This window comes from Mesoplodon mirus, assembly GCF_964341445.2.
Source record: "Mesoplodon mirus genome assembly, chromosome: 20".
Classification (NCBI taxonomy): Eukaryota; Metazoa; Chordata; class Mammalia; order Artiodactyla; family Ziphiidae; genus Mesoplodon; species Mesoplodon mirus.
In genome coordinates, this window is record NC_138996.1 from 10,669,721 (window position 1) to 10,689,755 (window position 20,035).

At 33.8% G+C, this 20,035-nt stretch overlaps 1 protein-coding gene across 1 annotated transcript in view; it reads left to right on the forward strand.

The window, feature by feature from the left end:
- Positions 1 to 4,917: 4,917 nt before the first annotated feature.
- Positions 4,918 to 20,035, forward strand: part of LOC309795869 (disintegrin and metalloproteinase domain-containing protein 2-like) — a gene marked incomplete at both ends in the record, with an annotated part of 71,830 nt that continues 56,712 nt past the window's right edge. Inside the window, 3 exons of the mRNA XM_082608682.1 lie at positions 4,918 to 5,039; positions 8,580 to 8,658; positions 17,875 to 17,951. Coding sequence (XP_082464808.1) covers positions 4,918 to 5,039; positions 8,580 to 8,658; positions 17,875 to 17,951 — 278 coding nt within the window. The remainder of the gene's footprint in view (positions 5,040 to 8,579; positions 8,659 to 17,874; positions 17,952 to 20,035) is intronic.

Here is a 20,035-nt window from a genome sequence, read left to right on the forward strand (position 1 = left end):
GCAAATATTTCCCTTTCAGCTACCTAGTTGTCACACTAATACAGATATCACAAGCTTAAAATTTTCAATATATAATTTATAAGGGAATGAATATTTATGAAAACTTTAAATCATTTAAATAGAAAAAAAGAGGTGAGACATTTAACAGCATTTTAAGAGTATTTTATTTTTTTAATGGAAAAATCTATGGAATTACTTGGTCATATTAGAAAATGTACACAGAATCTACTTAGAGGGAAATATCTTCAACCAGGTTTCACCAGATACTATGACAGTAATTCTCATAAGAGAAGTACAAAAAAAAAAAAAAAAAAAAAAAAAAAAATCTTCTGTCCTCAACTGTCAAATTCATGAGGGAAAAATTTTGACTATTTTGTTAATGTCTCTAACTCCAGTTCCTAGAACAGTGCTGGATACATAATAAAGGATTAATAGTATTTTTTGAACTGATAAGGCTATTGTACCTACCGACTTAACAAATGCAACAAACATAATATGAAAAGTTTATAATTATTAGAATTAATAAATAATATACCACAAGAGAATATTCAACTTAAAAAGACTAGGAGGTTTTAAAAATAACTGAATGGAACTTCTGTACATGAAAAATATAGTATGAGAGTAAAATCAAGAATTAACAGTAGCCAGAGACAGATGAAAAAACTAAACAGATGCAACATATAAACAGCTCAAGGAAAAAGAGGAGAGAATTAGAGGCTTAAGTACAGAACAATTAGAATTCCTGGAAAAGAGAGAAAAAAATCTGGAGAAGAGGTTATATTAAACATAGATGAACTGAGATCAGGTATCACAACACAGAATAAATAAAAATTAGAGTACATTAACACTTTTCAGATTACAAGAGAAGAAAATAATTTAATAATGTACTTCAGCAGTTAGAAATTGAAACTGGGACAAAGAATAACATAAAAGCTGGAATTGATGAAAAACTATGAATATGTATACCTCAAAACAAATTGAATATACAATTGTAACTAACAAATAAAAGAATATAAAGCATATATACATCTTGGTATAATAGGAAATTAAAATTTAAATAAAACTGTTAAAAATTTTGATTGATTAAATTTATCAGAAATTACATATATTTCAAATGGAATTTAAAAATATATACCACAAGAGAAACACCTAAATCACAAGGGAATAGAAAGGTCTAGCACAAAAATAAGAAAAATTATACAAAGCAAATAGTAAAGTTAGTATATGCAGCCATATTTTATCAGGCACAAGTTGTCTGTAAGGCAACACAAATAAAAGTATGAAAGATTTCAATAGGGATGAAAAAAGTGGATATAGTGATACATAGAGCAGAAATTTAACAAATGAATAATACAATGAATAAATGTGTCAACAAATTCAAAAAACCTTGAGGAGATAAGCAGTTTCATAGAAAAACAAACTCCTGGGATATAGCGAAAGATGAAAATGCCCAATACTTTAAAAACTTTGAATCTGAATATAAATGTCTCTTTCTCCCTCCTCAAAAATACAGAAACAACCATTAAAACTAAGTCAAAAGCTAAATTATTTTACAAATAAATACAACCAAACATTTAAGAAAGACATAATTAAAACTCATAAAAACTCAGCCAGCAAAAAGAAAAAGAGTTAATACTGCTGAATACATAAAGGCAATATTACCTTGACACCAAAAACAAAGAAGGGTAATATAAGAAAGAAAATTTGGGACTGAATTAATTCATGAGTATATGTGGCAAACATAAGAAATATGAGAAAATCTAATATAACAAAGTATTAAGAAATGACCAATGGCTTGTTTGTTTTTTTGTTATTGAGTTGTATGAGTTGCTTATATATTTTGGAAATTAAGCCCTTGTTGGTCACATCATTTGCAAATATTTGCTCCCAGTTAGTTGGTTGTCTTTTGTTTATGGTTTCTTCTGTGGTACAAAAGCTTATAAGTTTGATTAGGTCCCATTTGTTTATTTTTACTTTTATTTCTATTGCCTCGGGAGACTGACCTAAGAAATCATTGCTATGTTTTATGTCAGAGAATGTTTTACCTATGTTCTCTTCTAAGTGTTTTATGGTGTCATGTCTCATATCTAAGTCTTTAAGACATTTTCAGTTTATTTTTGTGTATGGTGTGAGGGAGTGTTCTAACTTCATTGATTTACATGTGGCTGTCCAACTTTCCCAATACCACTTGCCAAAGAGACTATCTTTTATCCATTGTATATTCTTGCCTCCTTTATCAAAGATTAATTGACCATAGGTGTGTAGGTTTATTTCTGGGCTCTCTATTCTGTTCCATTGATCCATATGTCTTTTTTTATGCCAATACCACACTGTTGTTTTTTTTTGTTTGTTTGTTTGTTTTGCGGTACACGGGCCTCTCACTGTTGTGGCCTCTCCCATTGGGGAGCACAGGCTCCGGACACGCAGGCTCAGTGGCCATGGCTCATGGGCCTAGCTGCTCTGCGGCATGTGGGATCTTCCCGGACCGGGGCATGAACCCGTGTCCCCTGCATTGGCAAGCGGACTCAACCACTGCACCACCAGGGAAGCCCCACACTGTTTTGATTACTGTAGCTTTGTAGTATTGTCTGAAGTCTGGGAAGTTTATGCCTCCTGCTTTGTCTTTTTCCTCAGGATTACTTTGGCAATTCTGAGTCTTTTGTGATTCCATATAAATTATAGGGTTATTTGTTCTACTTCTTTGAAAAATGTCATGGGTAATTTGATAGGGGTCGCATTAAATCTGTAGATTACTTAGAGTGGTATGGTCATTTTAATAATATTATTCTTCCAATCCAAGAGCATGGGATAGCTTTCCATTTCTTTAAATCATCTTTAATTTCCTTTATCAATGTTTTATAGTTCTCAGAATATAAGTTTTCACCTCCTTTGTTAGGTTTATTCTTTAGTACTTTTTTGGATCTGATTTTAGAAGGTTTTTTTTTTTTTTAACATTCCCTTCCTGATATTTCATTGTTGGTGTAAAGAAATGCAAAAGATTTATGTGTGTTAATCTTGTATTCTGCTACCTTACTGAATTTGTTTGTCAGTTCTAGTAGTTTTTGTGTAGAGTCTAAATATGGGCAGAAGACTGAAATAGACATTACTCCAAAGAAGACATAGAGATGGCCAACAGGCACAAGAAAAGATGCTCGACATTGCTAATTATTAGAGAAATGCAAATCAAAACTGCAATGAGGTATCACTTCATTCCAGTCAAAATGGCCATCATTAAAAAGTCCACAAACAATAAATGCTGGAGAGGGTATGGGGAAAAGGGAACCCTTCTACACTGTTTGTGGGAATGTATATTGGGGCAGCCACTGTAGAGAATAGTATGGAAGTTCCTTAAACAACTAAAAACAGTGTTACCATATGATCCAGCAATCCCATTCTTGGGCATATATCTGGAAAAGACAAAAACTCTAATCGAAAAGATACCTGCACCCCAATGTTCAGAGCAGCACTATTTACAATAGCCAAGACAAGGAAGCAACTTAAATGTGCATCAACAGATGAATGGATAAAGAAGATGTGGTTTATATATACAATGCAATACTACTCAGCCATAAAAAATAATGAAATAATGCCAACTGCAGCAACATGGATGGACCTAGAGGTTATCATACTAAATGATGTAAGTCAGACAGACAAAGACAAATATCACATGATATCACTTCTCTGTGGAATCTAAAAAATGATACAAATGAACTTATTTACAAAAGGGAACCAGACTCACAGACATAGAAAACAAACTTACGGTTACCTAAGGGGAAAAGGGGGGTATAAATTAGGAGTTTGAGATTAGCAGATACAAACTACTGTATATAAAATAAACAAGAAGGTGTAGCACAGAGAATTACATTCAATATCTTATAATAACCCATAATAAAAGAGAATATGAAAAAGAATATACCTAGGTATGTATAACTGAATCACTTTGCTGTACACCAGAAACTAACACAACATTCTAAATCAACTGTACTTCAATTAAAAAAAAGAAAAAAAAAAGAAATGGCCAATGGCAAAATGCAATTTACATCTAAATTGTTAAGATGATTGAATCTTAGAATATCAATGAATTAACTACTTTTTAGAATTATATGAGGAAATGAATATACATATAGCAATAGGAGCAGTAAAACTATTGTTCAAAGTTCAATACCATATATGATAAAATAACTTAGCAATAGAAGAATGTAACTTAACTTTGTTAATCCTATAAAATAAACGTCTTAATCCTATAAAATTTAAATAAACTTTAAACATTTTAAAACTTAAAATAAATTTTAAAGATATAATTTACACTACATAAAAATCAAAGTCTAAATAAATGTAACAAAGGAAAGCAAAACCTCCTCACTGAAGACAACAAAACCAGATGAGAGGAGGTAAAGATCTATATAAATTGAGTAGATCCTATGCTCATGGATTGGAAGGCCCAATAATGGAAAGAGGTCAAGGCTCCTCAAACTGATCTATGAAGACTAAATTTTCCATTTGTAGACATTCTTTCTTAATAAAATCCATGAGAATTGCATCCAAACTTGGAACAAATTTTATAAAATCTACAAATATTAAACATTCTGTTTTGTTAATTCTTTGCTATACTATATAAATTTTCTATTCGGTAATTTAGTTATACTCTTCCATTTTAAGCATATATTTTGCAATGGCCTCAATATTAAGCTAACACAATTATTGGATGCAAGTCAACAATATTTCAGGGTCTATCTTATTGCATAAGTGTTAAAATTAATAAGAAACGGTACCAATTATATTCTTCCATCTATCTTTATTATGAAAGCAAATATTTAAATATCTGAGTACATTGGAATAAATCAATATTAAATTATAAATTTTCCTCTTTTTTTATTGTATTAGTGTGCTTTAGAATATTATTATTGTTAATATAAAATGATAGTTTTTCTTTTTAACATTCTTCTCACTTTTCTTTGCTCTTTTAATATACTCTCCTGCCAGGTGTCCTACAACATTGTAATTGAAGGGAAAACGTACACTGTGAACCTAATGCAAAAGTACGTGACCTACATTATTTTATTACCTGTCTTTGTTCTATTTATAATTATTGTGCATATTTATCCAGAAAGTAACTATTTTGCATTTGTAAATATTTCTAGTTTCTTACTATTTGTCTCCTATTTTATGCTTAAGAAAAACATTTTAAGCCTATATAATAAATATCTAGGACCTGAATCCATATATATGCTCCCATCTTTTTCCTTCCCAGCAGCATCAGATTTCTATTTGACTATTTATGTGGTTTCATGGAGGATGAATTTTGATATTTTTCTATTTTTATCAAGACATAAATACGACTTGTTTTTGAGTTCTCTTACATTCAACTATATTTGAAAGAGCATAGTGGATTTTTGAGTGGAAAGAACAGTGATTCTTTAAATGAGTTTACATATCAGAATGTATTAAGGACTTAGAATACAACTGTAATTAGCCAAACTCAATCCCATGCCAGCTAAGGAAATCGGGGAAAAAATAAGCACACCATATTTGGGAATAAAGAAAAATCAAAACAGTAATGGTCGTTTTTAAAATGGGTCCTTTATTAAAAGTTTTGGTCAATTTGTCTCTTTATTATAAATCTTGATAACTTAAAGATAAGGTCTTTCCATCCTTTTCTTCATCAAGAATGTTCTGGCTTTTCTTACTACTTTTCATTTTCATATATTTTATAGTATACTCTTCCACAAAGATATATCCATAGATATTGATTGTGACTTCATTGAATCTACAGAGTACTTTTGGAGGAATTTTTCCTGTCATTCCCTTTCAATTTTTTATTCAGTCTGGATATTTTTTTACTGAATCTGAAATTCTTTTAATGTAGTCCAAATTATTATTTTCTTTGTAGCTATTATTCTTTTCATATTTTAAAAAAATCATTGTCTTCATACAGTCATGAATCTAAGCTGCCATTTTTTTCTAATAGCTTTTATTGTTTTCACTTTCATATTCAACTCTAGGGTTCATCCAGAATTGATGTTTGTGTGTTTCATAAGCATGGGGATCAAGATTCAAATATTTTATCATATTAGCATCCAATGGATCCAACACATGCTATTGGAAAAAAAAAAAACTTTCCTCATTGCACTGTAATGAAATGTATGTAATAAATCAAATGACTGTTTATGAGTGGGATATCTTTCTGGACTATTTTTTCTTATTTTATATGTTTACTCCTGAGCCCTATTTATCTGAACAGATATCACACTGTATTAAATACTGTACTAGGTCTTGTTACCCAGCCTTGTTCAACAATTTTAAGATGTCCTTGTTTTTCTTGATCCTTTAATTTTCCATATAATGTCTGAAGTAACCTTTTTTCTTTGTACCTTTTATTTTATATTCTTTTTCTTTCATAGTCTCCATTTTAATGAATCTATTATTTTATATTATACCATTTTCCCTCAATTAAATTCTTTGTTATACAACTTTTTACTATTCTTTTAGTATTTTCTCTAGATTATCGTATTAATCCCTGAATTATTAAATCTAATATACATTATTATTTTACCAGTTATCATACATTGTTAGATCTTCAAACCTTTTAATTTCACTTACCTTCTACCTTTTCATTATTTTTCCTGTATGCTTTTAAACCCCAATGAGATATGACTATTATTTTTTGTATAGTCAATATCCCTTTATAATTAAGCATAAATTTGCCCATTCTGTTGCTCCTCATTTTTTCCTGCGTTTGTTTCTATCTGCAGTTAATTTCTATACGTTTCAGGAATTCTCTATATTTCTATTGTAGGTCTGCTTGTTTTTGATTAATTTGTATTCAGTGTTAAATTTTTTTTTTTTTCTTTTTGCGGTATGCGGGCCTCTCACTGTTGTGGCCTCTCCCGTTGCGGAGCACAGGCTCCGGATGCGCAGGCCCAGCGGCCATGGCTCACGGGCCCAGCCGCTCCGCGGCATATGGGATCCTCCCAGACCGGGGCACGAACCCGTATCCCCTGCATCGGCAGGCGGACTCTCAACCACTGCGCCACCAGGGAGGCCCCTCAGTGTTAAATATTAACCTTACTCTTAAGAACTTTTTTGCTGGAATAAATGCTAGGATGACCTTTTAAAAATGACTTTTGTCCTTTAAAAGCATTATTCCCTTCTGGCTTTCCTCCTTTCTATTGACAACTTAAGCTATCAGTCTTATTGCTGTTCTTTGAAGGGAACATCTTCGTTTTCTTCTTGATACTCTGAAGGTTTTATTTTGGTTTTCATCAGTCTTTAAAACTAATTTTATGGATGATTTTTCTTTGCTTTTATCATGCTCAAATAAGATAGGACTTACTGAGTCTATATCATCAATTTTGAAAAAACTTTGCTCTTATTTTCAGAGATTTTTAAGTTTAGCTCCTTGGCTACTCTATGCAACTTCAAAATTTAGCAGATGATTTTACAGGGAAAGAAGCTATGAATCTGATGCAACTTAAATATTCATATTTTTATTCCAGGACTGCACAGCCACCAAAAGTTCTGCTTGTTTCTAGGCTCCCCAATAATAGCTTTCTCCCTGGGCCAAGCATGGATATTTGACTTCTTTCTTTGCCAAAAAAACAGTGCCTGTATATCACTAGCTAAGTCTCTTTATGGGACTTTCAACCCAGAATCTGTGTGTTCCCTGGAGCTCCACCCCACTGTGTGTTATTTTCTTTTTTTGTTACAAGAATACAAAAAGTTTTGCTCTGTTTGTCAGCAGTTTGGCTCTTTGACCTTTTGCTTTCACAAATCCAGACTGCCATGGCTGTCACAAATCTTTATACTATACTAATTGGAAGAATGAAAATGAGATACCTACACTCACCCTTTCTCTTTATAGAGCCTTTTAAGCATATTCTTCCCATATTACAAACAATGTATTTTAATGTGAGATCTCCACCTGATCTGTTGAATTCATTTCATATTAGTTCAATACTTATTGACCATTTGTTATTTTCCAGGTATTCTTCTAAGAGCTTGAGATGCATTAGTAAACAAAATGGATATAAATTTTATATTGTTATTAGATGAGACTAATAATGGTATGATAAATAATGGATTAGGACGAATGTTAGAAAGTGATAAATGCTTAAGCAAAAATATAGAACAAACTAAGAAGTGTCATTTGGAAATCCTATGCTTTAATAATTGAGAAAGTTGCAAATTTTTATAAACTTGTCAAGAGAAGCCTCAGTGAGATGTGGATATATAGCAAAGACTTGAAGTAGTTGAGACAATGAGCCATGTTGAAGAACATCCCAGGAAGGGGCAACAGCTAGTGCAAATACCCTGAGACAAAAGTTTGCCTGTTGTGTTTAAAAAACAGGAAGGAGGACAGTGTGACAGTAAGGTGAGTGAGGAGAGGTCTGAAGACTAGAATTTTTTGAGCAAAATTAAAACTAAATCCATGTACTCAAAGAATCTCTCCCTCACGTGTGCTCTCTCTCTCTCTCTCCTCTCCCTACCTATCTATAATAAGGATAATAAAAGAAATACCTTTTCAAAATAAAATCTAGGAAACAAATTTTCCATTAAATACTTTTATCTTTATTTTACAGAGTTTTCTTACCTCAAAATTTTAGGGTTTATGGTTATAATAGCACAGGAAGTATGAAACCTCTTGAACAACAGTTTCAGGTATGATTTTTATTGTCTGTTTTACCTTTGTTATGTGAGTTTCTGTGACTGTTTTACTTAGGGTCCACATGTCTCTAGAGTATAACAGGCTGGAGGTATGTTTTGTTTTGGCATGAATGTAACCATTTCCTTTGATGATGTGTCTTGAATTAGCTTTGTGACACAGATGATTAACAAAACCACAAATGATAGTGATGCATTTAAGCTATTATTTCATGATGATGCACATGTATGTGTTTATGTACCTGTAGCAAAAGGGTTGAATATGGAGCGAAATACTTAAAATGAAAAAACATGACTTAAATCAGGAAAGCTAAATCTAGGAAGAAAAGGAAAATCCAAAGACTTGTCTGAAGTACGTTCAGGGACCAAATAAATACACATTAAATTTCATGCACATTTAGGAATATATTAAATTTTCATCTACTTGGAATACTTGGAGCTTCATTTAATAAAGTTTGCCATTTTTTGTAAATATAATAGAGAAGTGAGCATAGAATTTCAAGGAATACCCATGCCTGAAATACTGTTTTGCTTTTTACATTTGCCCTGCCTTACCAATTCCTTTTTTTTTTAAATTTGCATTCTACGTAGCGAATTAACAACTACTTTGAAATTAAAGCATTTTTATAGCTCTTAACAGGAGAAATAATAGGTATGGTGAGTTCTTTAAATTTTGCCTAACAGAGTAGGCAAATACATGTGAATCATCTATGGAGTTCTCTATACAAATATATAAATAATGCATACTGTCAAAAAGTTTTATGTTATATACACACGTGCATATATACATAATATTATAGACATACTTATGTATACACACACAATATATGTGTGTGTGTGGCATTTTTTGTGTGTGAGTGTGGTGAAAAAGAGACAGAGAGAAACAGAGTTAAAACAACGAGACAACGAGATGCACAGGGCCGCAATATCCCGCACCTGAATTTTATGTAATTCTGCCATACCTAACACCTAACTCTACTTCCTACCTCCCAGGAGGTAATCATGAGAGACAGATGTATAATTCAAAAGAAAAAGCAAAGATGTTTTATTTATAACCTGGATGTAATAAGTTATTGAGTGCTGGCCTCAAATGCCATGTTTGCCAAAGCTGCAAGCCTATCTTCAGTGTAGGAAAATCCAGGAAAGTTTATTAAATTTGGTTAGAAGCATATAAATCTATTTTTCATAAATTCCACAAATGATTTTCATCCCTAAAAGTTATGTTATCTTTCTAACTAAAGATGTATCTATACGAAAACAAAGCAACCAGTTAGACACAGAAAGAGTTTGTTCCTAGTATCTGCAGTTTACTTTATGATCTCTCCAGGACAGAGAGATACTCATAATGGTCAAAAAGTAAAATTACCAGATGGCATAACAATCCAAAATGTGTATGCACATAAAAATAGACTTCAAATTATAAGAGGCAGAAATTGACAGAAATGAAAAAAGAAATAGGTAAATTATTATTATTATTGAAGATTTAAACATTTCTCTCTCAATAATTGATAGATGAAGTAGAAAGAAACTCAGCAAATATATTGATGCCTTGAGCAGAACTATCAACTTGATCTCATCAACATTTGCAGGTGACCACACACAACAGCAACATTCTTACTGTTGCTGAGTTTATACACATTCTTTTTTGAGTGCTAATAGAAGAATGAACAAGATATAATAAAGGAAAATAGTGCAAAAAATGACAATGATAAAAATAAGAAAAAAACTGGACAAAGAAATTATATAATAATAATAAACTTTTGATTCCTCCGTCTCAAAATTTTATCCTATGCTGACCTAAAAATGATTTATTTATTAATTTCCAACTTTTCCAATCAACTTATATATAAGGTTGATATAATTTACTGATGGTTCTGAAGAATTAAATACATTATCAATCTGGATAATACAAACCACATTTGGAAGGAAGTGGATGAAATGTGGTGGAAAGGAAGAGGTATTTTACCTTGATTATATAAAGTATAATTTATACAGATGAACCTGTATATGGGACCACAGTGAAAATGTACAAATACGATAAGTCAATGAAATATTTTAAAAATATAAGATACTGTTTTAGTCTATGTCTAAAGATACCACGCAGTAATTTACACATGGAAAGTTTAATGTAAAGAATTATTAATTGTAACAAGGATTAGAGTACAAAAATAAGAAGTAAAGAGAACTCTAAAGGTCATAGGAATATCAGATACAAGAAGCAGCCAGCAACCCTGGGACTGGGATAAAGAAGACAGTTTCCTTGCCCCAGAGTTGAGATTGTTAAAAGTGGCACGACCATGGATCTTCAAATAGGACAAGTCACTGTGGTGCTGTACCAAGAGATCTTGCTGTAAAATTTCTCTTTAGAACCCTCTGGAAATCTGTCCTTTGGGTAGCCAGGAAAGCTGTTCATAAGATGTCTCACCAAAGTCACTTTGCTACGGAAGGAGAGGGGCCTAGATGATGGGAGGATACTACTGGCTGATGGGTGCTAGAGACCACCATGCACTGAAGGATCTGGGTACTAGAGAATCTCCAAGCAATGAGGGATCCTGGCTTTGCAAAAAGCTGTACCCTCTGCAGGAGCCTACCAAGCTAGCACAGTGGAACCAAATAGCAAAGCTCTGTTCCCATGCTCTCAAGTACCCTTTACTAGCAAAGCTTCAGTGCCATCTGGCAAAGGAAAAAATAATTAAGAGGCTCATATTCATTTGCACAAAGCAGGCAAAAGGTTAATTTGAAGCTGAGTAGCAATACATCAATAATTGACAGAGCCTACAACTTTGACTACTTAGTTTCTGTATGCACTCTTTTATACACATTTGAACTCTGGAAAAACAACAAAATCACCCTACATTTCTATTTAGCAAGATTCAACCAACCTTCTCCCAAGTAAAGAAATTCTCATTCTTCCCTCAAAATGATGAGACACACAGTCACGAGTCACTGTGTCCATTGCTAAGCTATATTAAGTTCTCCACAAATTTAGTCACAGTCCAACTGAATACTATGTTAACATGAGGTTAAATTAACTTGTAAAGTTAACCTCCAACCACTTGCATGTAAACTAATAACAGGAAGAGGGAAAAAGAAGAAAATGGTTAGCACATACAAATAAAGATACATATGCATATGACAAGCCAAGAGAAAAATATTTAAAGCTACTATAGTCTTCATTTCTGTAATAAGTCATGATTGCCATGTATGACTTCTTTTTCCCACTACCTGCTCCCCATTTCCATTGCTCTCAACCAGAACCTAAGCTTGTTACGGATATTTACCTAGCAGAATAGCACAAATCTTCACTCCCAAAGGGTTTGCATCCTTAATCATATTTTATTTTGGTTACTATTATACTCAGGTGGGTTCAAGACACAGCACTTCTTTTTTTTTTTTTTTTTTTTTTTTTTTTTTTTTTTTTTTTTTTTTTTTTTTTTTGCTGTACGCGGGCCTCTCACTGCTGTGGCCTCTCCCGTTGTGGAGCACAGGCTCCGGACACACAGGCTCCGCGGCCATGGCTCGCGGGCCCAGCCGCTCCGCGGCATGTGGGATCTTCCGGGATCGGGGCACGAACCCGTGTCCCCTGCATCGGCAGGCGGACTCTCAACCACTGCGCCACCAGGGAAGCCCCACAGCACTTCTTTAAGCAACAAATTTCCCTATTGTGTTCAGAGTCAGTCACTCCAGCCACTGGGTTAGCCTGTTTGTGCAGTGGCAAAAGGAGCTCGAAATATCCAGTTGGAAGTTTCATCTTCCAAATTAGTGGAATTTTATTGTGTCCCCAGGTGAACAAATTCCCCACTGGGGGCTAGAATCTAAAAGTTACTGGGACAGAAAGCAAAATGCTACAAAATGGTTATTAGGTATAATGGTGGGAAGAGACGCTCCCATTTCAACACCTTACTTCCTGGACCTATGTATTGTGGTTCTCAGAAAACCATGCCATATAATAGTCTTGATTCAAACATAACCCCAGCCTTTCAGAGTAATGTCTCCCAACTACTATGGTAAATGAGTATTCAGTAACCTGGTCTACCTTTCAATTAGGCCAGCTGCTTCCAGATGACAGAGTATATGGTAAGACATGTACATAAACCAATTGCTGCCCTTAATTTGCTGAGAAATAAGTTTCTGTATGAGACACAACACTGTGCAGAAGCCATGGCAGTGGATAAGGCATTCTGTGAGTCCACAAGTTCTGGTGCTAGAAGAAGCACCATGGACAGGGAAGGTAGTTTTTGTTTTTCAGGGAATTTAATCCATTTACCTACATCATCTAATGTTGGCATACAATTATTCTTAGCATTCCCTTAATAATCCTTCTATAAGGATGGTAGTAATATCCCACTTTTATTTCTGGTTTTAGTAATTTGATTCTTTTCTTTTCATAGTCAATCTAGCTAAATAAAGATTTGTCAATTTTGGTTATTTTTTCGCAGAGCCAGCTTCTGGTTTCATTGATTTGTTCTATTATCTGTTCTTATTAATTTCACTCTAATCTTTATTATTCCCCTTCTTTTGTTTAATTTAGGTTTAATGTGTTCTTCTTTTTCCTGTGTTATATGTGGTTGAATAGGATATTACTTTGAGATCTTTCTTCTTTATTAATACATGCTTTTATATATATAAATTTATCGAAAGCACTACTTTAGCTGCATCCCATACATTTTAGTATGGTGTGTCTTCATTTTCATTTTCCTTAAATATCTTCTGGTTTCATATTTGATTTATTCTTTCATCCATAGGTTATTTAGGGATATGATATTTAATTTCCACGTCTGTGAGTTTCTCCAAATGTTTTCTGTTAATTATTTCTAAAAAAAATGCCTTTATTAGCAGAAAACATACTTTTATTACTTCTATACTTTTTTTTTTTTTTTTTTTTTTTTCGGTATGCAGGCCTCTCACCGTTGTGGCCTCTCCCATTACAGAGCACAGGCTCCAGACACACAGGCTCAGCGGCCATGGCTCATGGGCCCAGCCGCTCCACGGCATGTGGGATCTCCCCGGACCGGGGCACGAACCCGTGTTCCCTGCATCGGCAGGCGGAATCTCTACCACTGTGCCACCAGGGAAGCCCACTTCTATACTTTTAAGCTGAGGACTTTTTAAATGGATTAGCATATGGTCTATCCTGGAAAATATTTTGTGTACACATTAAGAAGAATGTGTATCTTGTTCTTTGGTGGAGCATTTTACAGATGTCTGCTAGGTTTACTTAGTTTATGATTTTTTTTTCAAGTCTTACATTTCCTTGCTGATCTTCTGCCTAGTTGTTCCACCGATCGTTGAAAGTGGCAGAGAAGAAGAAAAGAAGTCTTCAACTATAAGTGTTGAGTTCTCTATTTCTCCCTTAGTATCTACCTATTTTTTTTATGCACTGTGGTGCCCTGATATTTGGTACCTATGTTTTCAAGTGTTATGTCTTCCTGATGCATTAAACCTTTTATTAGTATAAAATACTGCTCTTTATTTCTAGTAACATTTTTTTCTTTCAAAGTCTACTTTGTCTGATATAAATATAGTCAATCCAGTTTTCTCGTGGTTGCTAGTTACATGATAATCTTTTTTCATTCCTTTAATTTGAGTCTGTGTCTTTGAACTTAAAGCATGTTGTCTTTCAACAGTTTATAGTAGTCTTTTCACATCGTCTGACAATCTGCTTTTTACTGGATTGTTTAATTCAATCACATTTAATGCTATTATTGATATAGTTGTATTTGCACCTGCTTTTTACTTTTTGTTTTGTATGTGTCTCATGTGTTTTTGTTCCTCTTTTTTCTCGTTTTAGTGTTTTTTTCCCCTGTTAGGTGGATATATTCTACTGAAGAATTTAAATTTCCTTAATGATTTTTCAGTATTTTGAGTTTTTAGTGATTTCCCTAGGGCTTACCTTACACATTTTAACTTATCAGATGCAGATTTAGATTTATATTACCTTAATTCCAGTGATATATAGAAACATTGCTCCTATAAAACTCTACTTCCTTCACGTTTATGGTATTATTGTTGTACATATTACATTTATTAATGTTACAAACCCAACAGTACATTGTTATAATTACTTTACTATCTGCAGTCATTTCCTTAACACAGTACCTCTTTGTTTCCACTCACCTCCTATATGCTGTTATTGGCAAATATATTTCCTGGCCCCAATAATATGCCCTATTCATATTATTTTACTCAATTGATTTTTAAACCAGTTAAGAGAAAAAAGGTGGAAATACGCATTTATATTATGTTTTTAAGTTACATAATAACCTGTATGAGCTCTCTTTGGATGTTTATGTGGATTTGAATCACTATCTGAGATTGCTTACTTTCAACCTGAAGAATTTCCTTAAGTATTACTTGTAAGGCAGGACAATTAACAACAAATTCTCAAAGTTTTCATTTATATGGAAATGTCTTTAGTTTGATTTTGTTTCTCATTTTTCTTACTGAATTTTTCATATTTTCTTGTATGGCTATTTACTTATTTTCTCTCAGGACTATTTGTCCTTATGTCCACTTCTGGGGGATTTAAATTGTCATTTACTTATTTTCATCAGTTTCACTAGGGATCAGATCTATAGAGTTCCTCATGATGTCATACCAAAAGTTAACTCTCCATATCTTTATTTTTGAAGAATAATTTTGCTTAATATATAATTCTAAGTGCCAGGGTTTTTTCCTCTCTCAGCATTTTTTTTGTTGTTGTTCATTGTGTCCTGCCTCCTTACGTGTGTGTGTGTGTGTGTGTGTGTGTGTGTGTATGTAAAGAAGTACCATTATTTACATCATTACTCCTATGAATGTTATATGTTACTTTTCTCTGGTTTATTTCAAGATGTTCTCTTCATTTTTGGTTTTCAGCAGTTTATTATATGATTGGTTCCTTAGGTCTTGTGGAAATAAATAAAAACCAAGCAAATGAGAATAAACAAAGGTTACTTATCCATAGCAAGGACGTCATCCACTTTCACTTGCATTTTGGCAGATACGCAAAGGCAGGCAGAAGAGTGGGAAAGCTTTATAGTGGAAGGAAGGGAAGACCTCAGGTGTGCTCTGATTGAAGGTTGTTGGTGGGGGCTGCTGTAGATGGGTTAACTATGTGATTGGAGTGTTTATCTGGCTTTTCTCTCCTTGGTTCTAAGGTGGAAGCAGGGACAAAAATTAGGGAAGCTGAAAGTTTTTATTTTATTTTTTATATATTTATTTTGTTTTGTTTTATTTATTTATTTATTTTTGGCTGTGTTGGGCCTTTGTTGCTGTGCATGGGCTTTCTCTAGTTGTGTCAAGCTGGGGTTACTCTTCGTTGCAGTGCACGGGCTTCTCACTGAGGTGGCTTCTCTTGTTGTGGAGCACAGGCTTCAGTAGTTGTGGCTCACAGACTCAGTAGTTGTGGCTCGTGGGCTCTAGAGCGGAGGCTCAGGAGTTGTGGCACACGGGCTTAGTTGCTCCACAGCATGTGGGATCTTCCCAGACCAGGGATCGAACGGGTGTCCCCTGCATTGGCAGGCAGATTCTCAACCACTGCACCACCAGGGAAGAACAAGCTGATAGTTTTTAATCACGTCTTTGTTATTGGGACTGATTGCTATATAAGTTATTGGTTAGCTCCCTGGATTATTACTGGAGATAGCAGCATGACTTCCTACAAAGTCAGCTATTTATTGTTAGTAAAGAGGTTGGGGCTTCCCTCATGGCGCAGTGGTTGAGAGTCTGCCTGCCGATGCAGGGGATGCAGGTTCGTGCTCCAGTCCGGGAGGATCCCACATGCTGCGGGGCAGCTGGGCCCGTGAGCCATGGCCGCTGAGCCTGCGCGTCCGGAGCCTGTGCTCCGCAATGGGAGAGGCCACAACAGTGAGAGGCCCGCGTACCACAAAAAAACAAAAAAAAAAAAAAAAAAAGAGGTTGGTTTCCTGCAGGTCAGAGTTCTATTTTTATATATGGTTTGGCCACTGCCCATTTGTTTATTCATTGTCTCAATCTATAAATGTGGTTTCTCACTAAATTTGGGGAAATTTTGGCCATGATTTTTTCAAATACTTTTATACCTATTTTCTCTTTCCATTTTTCTGGACCTCCAATTAAACATATTTTAGATAACATTGTCCCACAGGTTCCTGCAGCCATATTCCATTTTTAAAGCTTGTTTTCTCTCAGGTTTCTTTCAGATTCAATGGTTTCTATAGATCTGTATTCTAGGGTTTTTGTTTTTTGTTTTTGTTTTTGCTTTTTGCCATCTGCAGTGTCAGTAAAACATATCCAGTGTATTTCATTTTAAATGTGTTTCTTTGTTCTAGAATTTAGAGTTAGCATTTTTGTAACATTTTATTTCTCTGCTGAATTTCCTAATTGCTTCCCTTATTATGCCCAAAATTTCCTTAATTTTCTTCATCATGTTTTTAATATCTGTTTTAAATCCATTTATTTACTAATTCCAAAATCCGGTGTTATTTTGAAGTCAGTTTCTTTCTGGTTTTACTTTTGACTATGGGCCACATTTTTCTTTTATTCATATATCTAATATTTTAAATCATATACTGGTGATATTCCATGATACATTGGAGAGCTTGTGATTCTTTTCTCTAAAGAGTTCTCAGGGTCAGTAAGATTGTGTTTTTTGTAGGAACATTTGCTACTTTGTGCTGCCCTGCCAAGGGGAGGCCCTCAGGTGAAAACCAGTATAACACAAAACTCAGTAAATGCAGTTTTCGTCTTTCTATTGTTGATTCCCTTCTCTCACCTTTTCTTGCCTGCCTTTGTTGTTGGAGTTTAAAAAATAATTTTTCAGAGTCTACATTTATCATTGATGAGAAGGCTAATCCAATGCAAGCTACTCTGCCATTATACTAAAGTAATCTTGAAAAGAAAAAATTATCTTTTGGGTTTATTTATTTTTTACATCTACCTTGAAAAATTAAGTCAGAAGAGTTTGAAGAAACAAGTTTTTGATGATTTTTACCTTGATCCTAATGATTGGGTTGTCATGTTTCATTTATAACAGAAAAAATCATGGAAGTGTACTTATTCTTTGGGACATGTAGGGACAGTTTTGGAAAACTGACCCAAATGTTCATCTAATGATGTTATAAATCCATTTTGGAAACAATTAGTGCTTGACACATACATATGTATGTGTGTGTGTGTGTGTGTTTTAAGTATTTGAGAATAGTGCATTTAACATGAATTATTCTAATGGAAATATATGTGTTTATTTTTCAGAACTTATGCTACTACCAAGGGTATATTGAAGGTTATCCACATTCTATGGTGATCATTAGCACATGTACTGGACTCAGGTTGTTATACATAATTTTATGGTTACAAAAAATGGAATTTTTAAGAAATAATTTTCAAATTTGAAAAATTATAATCAGAAGCTTTATTTTTAAATTAATTTTATTGGAGTATAGTTGATTTACAATGTTCTGTTAGTTTCTGCTGTACAGCAAAGTGAATCAGTTATACATATACGTATACCCACTCTTTTTTAGATTCTATTCTCATATATAGGTCATTACAGAGTATTGAGTAGAGTTCCCTGTGCTATATGGTAGGTTCTTATTAGTTATCTACTTTCTATATAGTAGTGTGTGTATGTCAATCCCAATCTCCCAATTCATCCCACCCCACCTTCCCCCCTTGGTAACCATAAGTTTGTTTTCTACATCTGTGACTCTATTTATGTTTTGTAAATAGGTTCATTTGTACCTTTTTTTTAATATTCCACATATAAGTGATATCATATGATTTTTATCTTTCTCTGTCTGACTTACTTCACTCACTTCACTCAGTATGATAATCTTTAGGTCCATAGATTTTGCTAAAAATGGCATTATTTCATTCTGTATTTATGGCTGAGTAATGTACCATTGTATATATGTACCACATCTTCTTTATCCATTTCTCTGTTGATGGACATTTAGGTTGCTTCCATGTCCTGACTATTGTAAAAAGTGCTGCAGTGAAATTTGGGGTACATGTATCTTTTCGAATTATGCTTTTCTGCAGATATATACCCAGGAGTAGGATTGCTGGATCATATAGTAGCTCTATTTTTAGTTTTTTAAGGAACCTCCATACTGTTCTCCATAGTGGCAGCACCAATTTACATTCCCACCAACAGTGTAGGAAGGTTCCCTTTTCTCCACACCCTCTCCAGTATTTATTGCTTGTAGATTTTTTGATGATGGCCATTCTGACCCATGTGAAGTGATATCCCATTGTAGTTTTGATTTGCATTTCTCTAATAATTGGTGATGTGAAGCATCTTTTCATGTGCCTCTTGGCCATCTGTATGTCTTCTTTGGAGGAATGTGTATTTAGATCTTCCACCCATTTTTTGATTGGGTTGTTTCATTTTTTGATATTGAGCTGTATGAGCTGTTTGCATATTTTGGAGATTAATCCCTTGTCGGTCGTTTCATTTGCAAATATTTTCTACCATTTTGTGGATGGTCTTTTTGTTTTGTTGATGGTTTCCTTTGCTGTGTAAAAGCCTTTGAGTTTAATTAGGTCTCATTTGTCTATTTTTGTTATTATTTTCATTACTCTAGGAGGTAGATCAGAAAAAGATCTTGCTTCGGTTTATGTCAGAGAGTGTTCTGCCTATGTTTTCCTCTAAGAGTTTTATAGTATCCAGTCTTACATTTAGGTCTTTAATCCATTTTGAGTTTATTTTTGTGTATGGTGTTAGGGAGTGTTCTAATTTCATTCTTTTACATGTAGTGGTCCAGTTTTCCCAGCACCACTTATTGAAGAGACTGTCTTTTCTCCATTTTATATTCTTGCCTCCTTTGTCATAGATTAGGTGACCATAGGTGCATAGGTTTATATCTGGACTTTCTAGCCTGTTCCATTGATCTATATTTGTGTTATTGTGCCAGTACCATACTGTCTTGATTACTGTAGCTTTGTAGTATTGTCTGAAATCAGGGAACCTGATTCCTCTAGTCCATTTTTCTTTCTCAAGATTGCTTTGGCTATTCGGGGTCTTTTATGTTTTCATATAAATTATGAAATTTTTTGTTCTAGTTCTGTGAAAAATGCCATTGGTTGTTTGATAGAGATTGCATTGAATCTGTAGATTGCTTTGGGTAGTATAGTCATTTTCACAATATTGATTGTTCCAATCTAAGAACATGTTATATCTCTCTATCTGTTTGTGTCATCTTTGATTTCTTTCATCAGTATCTTACAGTTTTCTGAATACAGGTCTTTTGCCTCCTTAGGTAGGTTAATTGTTAGGTACTTTATTCTTATTGATGTGATGGTAAATGGCATTGTTTCCTCAGTTTCTCTTTCTGAGCTTTCATTAGTAGTGTATAGGAATGCAACAGATTTCTGCACATTAATTTTGTATCCTGTGACTTTACCAAATTCC